This window comes from Puntigrus tetrazona, chromosome 1 (assembly GCF_018831695.1).
Source record: "Puntigrus tetrazona isolate hp1 chromosome 1, ASM1883169v1, whole genome shotgun sequence".
Classification (NCBI taxonomy): domain Eukaryota; kingdom Metazoa; phylum Chordata; class Actinopteri; order Cypriniformes; family Cyprinidae; genus Puntigrus; species Puntigrus tetrazona.
This window is the reverse complement of record NC_056699.1, coordinates 23,272,176-23,284,406: the sequence shown is the minus strand read 5'-3', so window position 1 is coordinate 23,284,406 and position 12,231 is coordinate 23,272,176. Positions and strand designations below refer to the sequence as shown.

At 37.4% G+C, this 12,231-nt stretch overlaps 1 protein-coding gene across 1 annotated transcript in view; it reads right to left on the bottom strand.

Moving 5' to 3' along the window:
* Positions 1-7,638: 7,638 nt before the first annotated feature.
* The window catches only part of cfap58 (cilia and flagella associated protein 58), a 71,380-nt gene continuing 66,787 nt past the window's right edge, over positions 7,639-12,231 (bottom strand). Inside the window, exon 18 of the mRNA XM_043232697.1 lies at positions 7,639-7,957. Within this exon, the coding sequence (XP_043088632.1) occupies positions 7,816-7,957 (142 nt within the window). The 3' untranslated portion in view covers positions 7,639-7,815. The remainder of the gene's footprint in view (positions 7,958-12,231) is intronic.

Here is a 12,231-nt window from a genome sequence, read left to right as displayed (position 1 = left end):
CCCTTTCCCAGGGCTCTGTACATTCCACTCTTACTGTATTTTGCACCTGACACACTTTACCGCGGTTACCTTTTTTAATTTAAAATATAAAATGTTAGAAAAGCATATAGAAAATGTACTTTCACAAGAATGAGAGTTTCAAAAACTATGCAGTCTTCTAGATGAAAGTAGAAACGCAGCCTCCTCGCGACGTTCCCTACAGCCTCCTTCTACCGTATTTCATCCATTTGGCAAAAGATTTCCTCATAAATCCAACTTGAAAATGAAACCGATTCCATTTACTCCTGCTTATTGCTTATTTAAATCAGTCACTCCTTAACACGTTTCTTCGTGTAAAGAATTAACACTATAATAATCTCAGGTGTCAAGCCCGGAATCCTATGGAAAATAAGCGGCATGATGCATTCGTTTGCCGCACTAACTCGGCGTGCATGTGCGCGCGTTTGGCCTTAAGTCAATCTGTGCATTGATTGCGGTTCTTGATGAGATGAAGTCTTTCGGGAGCTCTTTAAACTGGCTCGCCTGCTGTTTGCTCCACGTTTGCATGCATATGTGCTTGTTTACCGCACCCGTTCACTCTGTAACCGCTCATCCTTTCATTCTCTCTCCCTCGTTCCCTTGTTCCTCTCTCTCTCTCGCTTCCTCATTATCATTCCAGCCGCCCCGCAGCAGGAGTAATTGGTCCGATCAAACTTTCTCCCAATAATGCAAACAGAATCATTACCCCTAATGAAGTCAACGCTCTGAAAGGCTGGAGAACGCTTCGTTTTTTCAGAAATAAGGCGCTCTCGACAAGTCAGATTCAGATGCTACACACCTGGACTGAAGCTCCTTATCTGACGCCTTCAGAGACACAGAACCCGCTGCGCTGAAACGCGCCTGACTCAACCAGAGCACCGCGTGTCCCGTAAAAGCGCACACCTCCATTTGTACAGTACCCTGTCTGCGAGCACAGCTTGTTAACTTCACTCCACCGAGCACCCTGTAGAGATAGCGTGAGAGGGAAAAAGGGAGAGAAAAAGAAAAAAAGAAAACGCAGCGGTACCAGTTGCATTTAACGACCCTCTCAGCAGACAGAGGCAGCCAGCATGGGACAGTTCCATTTCACTGGCAGCTCATTGTCATTAGAATGCCTCTCTTTCAGCTTCATCCACAGCCTGGTTTGTGTTCCTCCTTTGATTCGGCTTTTGCGAGCTGCCGCTGCAAGCACAAAGGCTTCTAAAAGCTGCTGGAATACTTTCTGCTTATCTGTCTATCAAAGATTTCTCGAAAGGAACCGGTCGACATCACACATGTGCGCATTAAAAAAAAAATGCATACAGGTTTGTGTGCTGAATGCTGAATATTAGTGTCATACTGATTAAGAAATAATTGGTAACGCTTTATTTTGTATATCGCCCACTTTAGACATTCTACTAACAGTACCTTTGCAACTACGTGCCAACTAGCAGTCATTAGTAGACTGTCTGCTTAATAAATTAACACTTATTTTGATGGGTCCACAACAGACAACACACTGGCTATGAGAAACTTTGCAAATATATGTCATCTAGCCCTAAAGCTACCTTAAGAGTAGACATGTTAGCAGTTAGTAGCATGTCTAAAACGGACTATCAAAATAAAGTGTAAACAAACGGACAAACAAATAAATAAATAATACACAAGCTTTTTTTAAATTATATTTTTTACATCACTTATATTTCTGAAAAACATCTATTATCCCTGCTGAAAAACAAACTGTGAAAACCAGCCTAGGCTTGTCGGCTGGTTTTAGCGAGTCAACCAGCCTGGTCTTAGCTGGTTCAAGCTAGTCAGCAGGCTGGTTTTAGAGGGGTTTTGGCCACTTACCAGCCTGGCCAGAATGGTCTTGGCGGGTCGGGCAAGACCAGCTAAAACAAGCTAATTTCAGCAAAGACCACTTAATTACTTAATGTTAACGTAAATGGCAACTACAATATTTTAGTTGACTCAACAAAAAAAAAAAATTGACAGTGGGGTAACAAGTTATTTCAAGTTGAATCAACTATTTTTTACAGTGCGACTGATTTCTACTAGTTTTGAATGAGAGGCGAAACGTCCAGCATCAACAGAAAAACAAATTACTGCAGCTGTCAACTGAAGTCTATCAGACGGTCAGCAATCACCTGAGCGAATGGAAAACCGGGCAGATGTTTCACAGTGTTGTGTTGAAAAGTTTGGGTGGTTAGAGCAAGCTTTAACTTATGTTGTTCAAGCTGTGATCCTGAAATAAACCTGAAGTTCCTCTCGCGTGAGCACAAGATCATCTTTGATGCTGAGAGACAAACTGTATTTTGAATGCAAAGAGAATGAGGTTAAAGACACGCTATAATGCTTGCACACTCTACATAGACATACGCCTTGTTTTGTTAAGCATAATCTCTTGTCAGTGCTTCCTAGCATGTAACGGTTTCTGTCTAAGACCTTCAGTAAAGAATGCCGGAGTTCCTCTGTTCTGTGGCTTATACACTGAGAACGTACTAGAGTCAATATGTTATGACAGCACTGGAGGCAGAGAAGATAAATGTAGACATGGCAAGAAACAGTGTACAGTAAATATCTTAATCATTCCTAAACAGCAGGTGTACTGAAACATTGATTTATAACATTGTACAACAAAGAAGGGAAAGTTTGCCAAGATTTTCTCTAATGGTACTTGAATGAAAGGAAAGGAAAGGAAAGGAAAGGAAAGGAAAGGAAAGGAAAGGAAAGGAAAGGAAAGGAAAGGAAAGGAAATGTACAAAGAAATGTAATCATTTGGGGTCAGTAAAATTCAAGGAATTATTACTTTTCAGCAATCATGCCTATGCAACATTCAACAGGAGTTACATCCTTTAAAAAAAATAATGCTAATTTAATGCTCAATTGGTTGCTAATTTAATATAATCTCCAAAGATTATACTGAAGACCCGCCTGTTTTGTCAAGCATCCAATAATCCATAACAGTACATGCATCACCTCTGCTGTCCTCTACACCCACAAGAAGTTTGAGTAGTCTTGTTTGCACTGTAGACGTCTCTTTTGTACTTTTTGTCAAACATTTACCCACTACCTTTCTATATTTATATATGCTTCCTTGGGGTTCAGTAATTCGATTTGGGAGAATTTGAACCTGCCGTTTCAAAACCAACGACTGTAGGAACATATCAGAGCTATAGATTTAAAGATCAAAGCAATGGTGGGAAAAAATGAGTTCAAAACAATGGCTGGCCCCTGAGAAATTACAATGAAAAAAAAAGGAAGTGAAAATGAACAAAAGATACAGAAACAAGCACCAAAATAATTCAACTCCCTGGGGTGGAGATGATCATTATTCACAGAGCATACAAACTAAAAATGGTGTCAAAGAGATACATCTATTAAAAAGGCGCAGGGAAACTTCAGCATCCATTAAAACTTGTCCAGTTCAGCTACGATGTGTCTCTATAATTGTGTGAAATGCGTTTCTCTTACTTTGCAGCTATTAAAGTAGACACATACCATAAGCTTATATTACAGTAAATGTTAAGAAACCGTGTCCTAAGAGAAACGTTTGAGATGGTGAGAGAAAGACAGTGACAGAGACCACAAGGGATTATAAGATATATTTTATATTAAACATAACACTGTTTCGTCATATTAAAAAAATACCATATTCTGTCAGCTGATTAATCATATTCAAAATAAACTGTACTGTGTATGCTTATTATGCATATATAAACAGACACGCATGCATATTTGAGAAAAATATGTTTTTATACAGTATCAATTATATTTGCATATAAAATATAGTCATATAAACATATACTTGTGTATACGTGTAAATAGATTCTAAATATATACAGAATGTGTACACACAAACAAAAATGGGAGATGCATTAATCACGATTAATTGTTTGACGGTACTAATTATACATTTCATTTACAGAATTATTATGATTATAGAAATGTGGCACGATGTGGGAATTACAAAACCAGTTGCGGCTTCCCCGTGGACGGGCTTCCCAATTTGACACCGCATAAATAAAAATATAATAACTGGCTCAAAGCTCCATTCACACCAAGCACGTTGAGTATAAAGATAATTATATTAGCGGTATTAATGATACTGTGTTCATTTTGCTGTTTTAAATGCTTGAGCTTATTACAACAGGATTGATTCAGATTGGGTGTCAAGAATAAGAAATAATTCAGAAAGCGGTCAAATCGATTCTATCATAAAGCGATATAGTAGAATAGAACGGTTTTTAAAACAATATCGTCGTCGCTGTCTTTATAGTTACCCTCTTTTGTGTGAACAGGCTTTTAACATCCCGTTTTGTTCTTGAGAGACTATAGAGATATTTATCACAGGTTTATTGATTTTGACTATTAAAACATTTCCAGTCCCTAGCAGTTCTGGGCTGGAAATCAAACTGTTGAACTTTCAAAGCCAGTTAAGGCCGATTCTTCAGCCGGCCTGCCCTTGATCAAGGCACTTAACCTGAGGCGGCTCCAGAGGGACCGTCCTTGTGTCTTAACATGACATTGCTCTATGGCGATGTTGCATGAAAGAACATAAAGCAAGCTCCACTGGCCCCAGTTGTGTGGCGATAAATAATGAGCCTCGGTTTTATTCCCCAGGGCTCCAGAGCTGCTTTACGGTCTCTTTCTCTCTATCCAGCTATCCTACACATCACAAAACCCAAAACAGATCTAGGCAAAACCGTCATAATGAGACACAAAGAGATGAATGCTGCAATCATCAGCCACTGATAGATGACGGGAATAGAGCTCACTTTAGATGGCAGCCGCTGCTCTTTAACAAAATATCATAACATTTGATATAAACTTGGCACTAGCTGTAACCATTTTATGGCACATCTAGTCTCTTTAAAAGGTTTCAGCGCTTCAAAAACGATTACGGCTCCAACTGGGAAGAAATTTCAAATCTTTCCTCTAATACATCAAAACGCTAAAACACGTTTGAACAGCTATTTATACGCAAGACCTCAATAACTATGATGTTTAAGCGAACTGGATCCAAAAACAACAGACAGGAAAGCTTCCATTTCACTCATTCAACCGCTCGCCTATGTTATATCCGTTATTAATAAACGCATATACTTCGAAAATGACTCGAACTTTCAGTCGCATATCAAAACCCGCAACTGACACACTTGACATTTCGTACTGTGACTCATCAGTTCTGTAATCTCCAAGACAGAATTGAGCAACCTGTCAACAATGGCTCTTTTTTCTAAACCTAGTGAGGTATCTATGTAGGCAGCCTTTTAAGGCATCAAAGGTGCTCTTCCAAAACGAAGCCAGTTCAAAGGTACGCAGCGTGATTGTGTTGCCTTCTGTAACAAAAGCTCAGGCAGAGCGAAGCTATAGCACCCAAGTGCAACTGTTTGAAACGAACAAACTACAAAGCAAGAAACCCAAAATATCAAACAACAAACAAGAAACCAGAATAACCCAAAGAATACACAATGATTCACCAATAGAAGCTTCGAGTCTAGACGACGATTTGTCACAAACACTGGAATGTTTGCGTATACACGCATTGCTTGAATGCGGCCTATCCATGAGTGTTAGCATTAGCATTCATCTCAGTGGTAGATCTCAGAAGCACGTGGACTGCGTGCCGCCATCTTTTATTACATACTCTTATATAATGTAGTGTTTGTAGGAATACAGAGCTTAATTGCCATCGTCGACTAACCTTGATTTTGTCGGTGTAATGTTAGAATAGACAGATACGGCATTTGCCAGGTGCTAAACTATTCATGCTAAACGTCTGGTATGGTAACGAGGACAAACGAGGAAAAAGTAAATAAAGAAGACTGTGCCAGAAACAAGGAAGCAAAATAGAACAATGAGATGCTTTCAAAATAAGAGCGTGATGCAACAGAGAATATAAAACACCAGGAGATCTAGTGGAGAAAAAAAATGATGGTGATGGCGGATAAACCAGGGACCTCTGAGTAAGACAACATGAATAATGAAATACAGGCTATCATTAAGACAGTTCTAGTAGTATGCATTAAAATGGCTGTTTATGCACTCTTTATTTCTATGCTTATTACAGAGTGTTGTGGGTAGCACATTTGAAGTAATGGGAGTTACGTAATCTGATACTAGTAAAATAAGAAATTTACGAGAAAATATCTATGACTTTTTCAGAAAAGTAACACCGGTTACTTTGTTTTCCCATTTATTGACCCCGTGTCGAGAAATCAGAAGGTCAGAGGCGTTGCGTGCGCTGTGTGAACAGTGTAGTTCAAGACTAAACGGGAATGCGCATTAATTCATCTCACCCGCAAAAAAAATGACTTCGCATTCTTTAAAATTAATTACACAAACCTGCGATAATTAACACAAATGTATCTAATCCCATTTTATTTACCAACGTCTTTGATGATCCAGTTTAACCACGTCAGTCATTCAATTAATCACCTTTATTTATATAGCGCTTTTAACAATACATATTGTGTCAGAGCGCTGAACAGTATCAAATTGAAAAATAGAGTGTCAGTAACGTATAATGACAAGTTTAAGCACTCGGTTTTCAGCTAAGGGCGTTTCATTATTGAATGCAGAGATGTCGTTCTCTAGATCGGCTCAGATTTAATGATATTTGTAATCAAATCGAGGATAACTGCTAGAAATAGAAGCATGCTAATAAACAAAAATGACTTTAGATAAACTGACAATTGTGCTTCATTGTTTTTAAATGCTGAAAAGTATTGAACCTACTTCTCTATTATACTGTACAGACATGAAAGTAACGTAATGCATTACTTTCCGTAAAAGTAACTAAGTCACGTAATGAGTATGCAATGTTGTAATGCATTACTTTTAAAAAAGCAACTTTCCCCAAAACTGGTTAACATATCATAATAAAAGGAATAAATGCACTGCATGCCAAACATTTGTGTGCTATGTATTTTTAGGTCTAGAACATCTCGTCATTAACTTAGCAAAGCGCTAATGACAAATTCCATTGAAATTACTAAAGTCTCATTTTAAAGTGTACTGTTTGCAAAATATTTGCATGCTTTGTATTTTTATGCTCATTAGAACATCCTGTCACTAGCTTACCAACACGCTGAATGCGAAATTCTTCTGACATCAATAAAAACAGTATTACAAAAATACACTGTTCACCAAATACATATGCATATTAGTATTTTGCAGAACGCTAGAGCCAAATTTTGCACTTTATTTGAAGAGTACTATTTATATGATGCAAAGAGCTTCTGTTTATGTAGAGCGTTCCAAATCGGTTACTTGTGAGATTTCCTTTCAGCATGCTGCTTATGTAGGCATTAGACAAGTCAGCTCGCTATAGACTGCGTGTCCAAAATGGTTTGGAAACAATTACGGTACAGTATGTAGTCCAACCAGAATAAAATTCATTGCACGTTGCCACAAATCCATACAAAAAAAAAAAAAAAAAAACATGTACAAGGGTGTTGAGGATGGCGGCAAATGCACACAGTGCCATATTACACTCGGCAGCCAACTGCACCTGCACACTAGAAAACAAGAGTACACTACATCTGAAAGCGACAGAGGACTAGAGAGACAAACAGAGACTGTTTGTGCGTGAATTTGTTTAAGTGTTTAGTGCAAAATGAAACAGAAACTTCTGAGTGAAAATAATAGACTTTATTTATTCCAGAAGGCAAAAAGAACTGAATTTAGTGCAAGGCTTACAGCAGCTGACTGGGTAGTTGGCCAGCACCAATAGAGCTGAATAAGTACAAGAAAATACGGTCTATCAAGAGGCGATGATGGGTGAAGAGGGTCCTCAGAGGGTTCTGGCGGGCATCAGGACTGCTGTTCCAGAGCCTGAAGTGTCATCCTGTTGTGCTGCTTAAAACTGAAGCCTCCTCCAGTGAATCTAGGGCCGTCCGGACGCTGAGGCTGGATCACAGGCTGTCCTGCCTGGGTGAGATTTCGCTCCTTCTCCCTGCAGAGATGGCAGAGAGTGCAGAGATACGGTATTAGAGGTTATACACACAAGATGTGCTCTTGAGTTCCGTCTGTGCTGTCTGAGTTTGTCTTCATGATGTTTATTTTATTTTATTCTTTGTAGCATTATTACAGTGTCTCACTCCGTTAGGATAGTAATGTTTTTTAATATATTTTTAAAAGTTATATAAGATATTTATTTAAAGAATTATTTTACTTTCACCAAAATTGCATTTCTTTGAAGAAGTGTACAGTAATATATATATATATATATATATATATATATATACACGATTTTTTACATTTTATAAATATTAACATTGAAAATATACTATATATAATTTATATATATAATATTGATGTGAATTATCAGCAGTCATTTATATGTAATATATATATATATCTGTATGGATGGGTTTTGGTTTATTGCTGCTGGGGCACTTAATTTCTAGCTATTATCATTGAATTTGATGACAGAGTCTCTGCATTTAATGACAGATTGTTCAATCTTGTCGTTATACATCCTTATCATTGTGTTAGTTTAGGGATTAGGTAGAATTAGGGATGCAGATTAAGGTCATGTAGAATAAGGCATTATTATGTGCTCAGTTAGCACTAATAAATGACTAATATTATTGTAATATGCATGCTTATAAGCAACTAATAGGAAGTGTTACCGAATTTTCTTTTATGCCAAAAATCATTACGATGTTAAGTAAAGATCATGTTCAATGGAGATATTTTGTCAATTTCCTACCTTAATTATATAAAATTTCATTTTTGATAAGTAATATTGCTAAGAACTTTTTTCATTTTTCCAATTTTTTTGGATTTTCTAGAATAGTTGTTTCTCAGACAGTAGTTGTATCTTTGAAGAACTGTTCCGTTCCGCCCCGATCCGAGCTGTCCAGTACGGTTACGGTTTGTTTTCCACTGCGGGCTGATAGCGGATTCAAATGCATCAGTAGTTGCCGTGGTAACACAAATGTTTACATATGATACGAGGTGTTAATTACACCGCGTTGTGGAGGATGGTCAGACATGTCTTTCGATTTTATTAATAATTTGTGTTTACATTGCTCAAAATAGACACGCGTAAAAACGGCGCACTGAATGCGAACGTGTAAACATCTGCTCATACGGCCTTATAAACAGCATGTCAAAAAAACAGCAAAAAAAGTTAAGTATTTATGCGGCGCTCCAAAGTTAGTTTGAAATCAATGAATCAAACAAAAGAAGCAGGCAGTGGGAGAAACATCTTGTGCACTGAGCGTTCACACAAACTATTGTAACATTTATGTCTTAATTACGGATAACTAGTGACAAGTTGTTAAAATGTCCCGAGACCTTGAAACGTTTCGTTCCACTGCACTCGTCTAACGGCTGTTAAACGCAAGAAAGCCTCCCGAGTGCGTACGACCCCTTCAAATGCAGAAAGATGCACGGCTGGGTAGGCTTCTTCTCTCACCGTCCCACAGATGAACATCCACTGAGAGGCGAAGCACCCGCATCTAAACATTTCAAACTCGCATTTACACACGCTTCCTGTCCTCTTGTAGCTCACGCTCCTGTCCGACGCCCACACACCAAACAAAAAGAGCCACGCGCTCTTTCCGTTTCCCAGGAGGAAACATCTGTTACTATCCAGCTCGCTTTCAACTGTGCTCCAGTGATCACGCATCTCTCGTTCTGCACACTATTATTCCAGGACCTCTCAAACACACACACACACACACACACACATCTCTCACTTACTTTGTTTGTCCAATAGCAAATGCCATCAATTAATATTCACTGACTGTGTAATGCAATTTCACAGTGGGGCCGATGAAGACATTTGGCAACGAGCCTTAAACACGAGCAAACATACAGCTCGTCCAACCTTTGTTTCTCCCAGTGGTAAACAAACAGAATGAAATGAATGTTGCTGGTAAGATGAAATATGCTGATTCTTGGATGTGGCTCTAGACATCTGTGAACGCGCTTTGACTGAAACTAGTAGTAGTGTGATTGTCATCTGGAACAAGTGCTGATAATTTATAGCTCCCCCTAATGATTAACATCTATGATTACTGACCAGTGGGATGAAAGGGATTTGCATTTAGCGCATTATAACGTGTTGGCACATTATAAGTTAGTAGTTTCTAGTGCCGTTAAACGATTATTCGCAATTTATAACATATGAAATAAAAAATTAAGCTTGCATAATATATGTGTGTGTTCACACATGCATGTATATATTTAAGAAAAATATGTTAATATTTATATATTAAATGCTAGTCGAATAATTACATTCAAAGGTTTTGTTTACACAACAAATGAGTGTGTACTGTGTATATTTAATCTAAACTGTGTGTGTGGGTATAATGAATATAAACAGTACACACAGATATATTATGTAAACAAAAATGTTAATATTTTCAGAATATATGCTGTATGTGTGTGCATTTATAGACTCAATAAAAATACACAACACATGCATATATTATGTAAACAAAAAAGAATAATTTGGATGCGGTTAAGCGTATAGTTTCAAATTACATAAACACAGAAGGAGGATATGCTTAATGCATAATTCTTTCTTTGTATGATAATTTTTTCTGGATCAATAACGTTTAGAATAACAGCATTTTTTTTAAACATATACATTTTTTGCAATCACTTTACTGTCACTTTTGATAAATTGAATCAATCTATAGTGAATAAAGTATTAATTACATAAAAAAAAATCTTGAATGGCTGCAAAAACTGGTTTCTACATTAATAAAAAATAAGAAATGCTTCTTGAGAAGCAAATTAGCATATAATGACCAAACTGTATTAAAAAAAATGTATTCTAATAGAACACAGTCTTTTTAGATTCTAATAATATTTCACAAAATGATTGTTTTTACTCTCTTTTGATCCATGATTGTGTCTCTATTACTGAGTTTGAAGTGTCTGTCATAGGAAATCAACACGCTGTCATGAATAATTAAGTAAAGCATTTTCTCATTGGATAAGAACACGCAGTCTCATGAATAATTATGAGACACAAATGAGTCATCGCTGTACTAAGATGTGAGAAAGCATCACATCTTGTGTCACTGACACAATGAAGAACTCAAACCCGAAAGTCAAAAATAGCACAAAAAAAGCTTCAAATTAACTAGTTTTCTCTCAAAATTAAAATCATCTGATGCTAACATCATCTTCTATGATGTACAGCACACAAATATCTGAAAATGTCATTATTGTTGCATGACCCTTTAAATTGTTAAAAGAGCTGTAAAAGAGCTTGCTGAAAAGCTGTTTTTATCGATGATCTCCATCTTTCCGAGCACAAGCAGACTTGTTGACAGATGCTTGAGCTCACAGGTCTCCTCTGTGTCAGAGATGCGCACTGACTCGACAGTATTTCTAGTTCTGAGTGCGGCGTACTTGAACTAGTTGCTGATATCAGAGCGTCTCAGCTGTGCGGCGGGTTAACCATACGTGTCCACTGGCGCAAAGTCGAATGTGCATTTCCAATGCATTCTCTATTGGAGCTGACTCACGCGTGGGGATTATGGGATTGACAAGCTGAGGAAGTGGAGAGAACATTAAAAAGTTGAGAAATGCTAAAGGGTGGATGTCAGCTGGTGGCTGTGAGATGGAGGCAGTGGATTCTCTCATATGGAAAATCTGTCAATAATAACGGATATTCTAGAGGGTTAAAAGTTTAAACTGTTAAAGTTTGTTAGAGTTTTTTAAAGATTTGTCAAATGATGATCATGTTTAGCAGCTATTAGTCTAATTAGCTCTCTCTCTTTTTTTATTTAGATTTCAAATACAGTTTCATTGTGTATTAAAATGTGTTTTTAAAAAATTATTAAACAGACCAAATGTATACACTAACTCTAATTTTGTATATTTATGACCTTGGAATGATAGCTGATTAACAAGGATGTAGAAGCACCTAACACTGATCACAAACCTAAAACAGATATTTCCTGAAAATTTTTCGCTTAAATCTGATTGGTTGATTGGAAAGTTGTTCCAGGATCAACAAGAATGCCGTTCCAGAAACATCTTGTGCTTTTTGAAATCATGCTCACCAGAAGGATACAGAGAAAGAAGCATATGTTCTCTTCCTCTCCTCTGACCCTTGCCGTTATCACCAATGACACTGAAATGTTACTCATTGTGCTTTTCAGAACATTTATACACAGGGGTACAAGTCAGGATTTAGGTGGTAACTCTAAAATCTGGTGGTGATTAGTGATCCTGGTTATAAAATAGATTTTATAATGT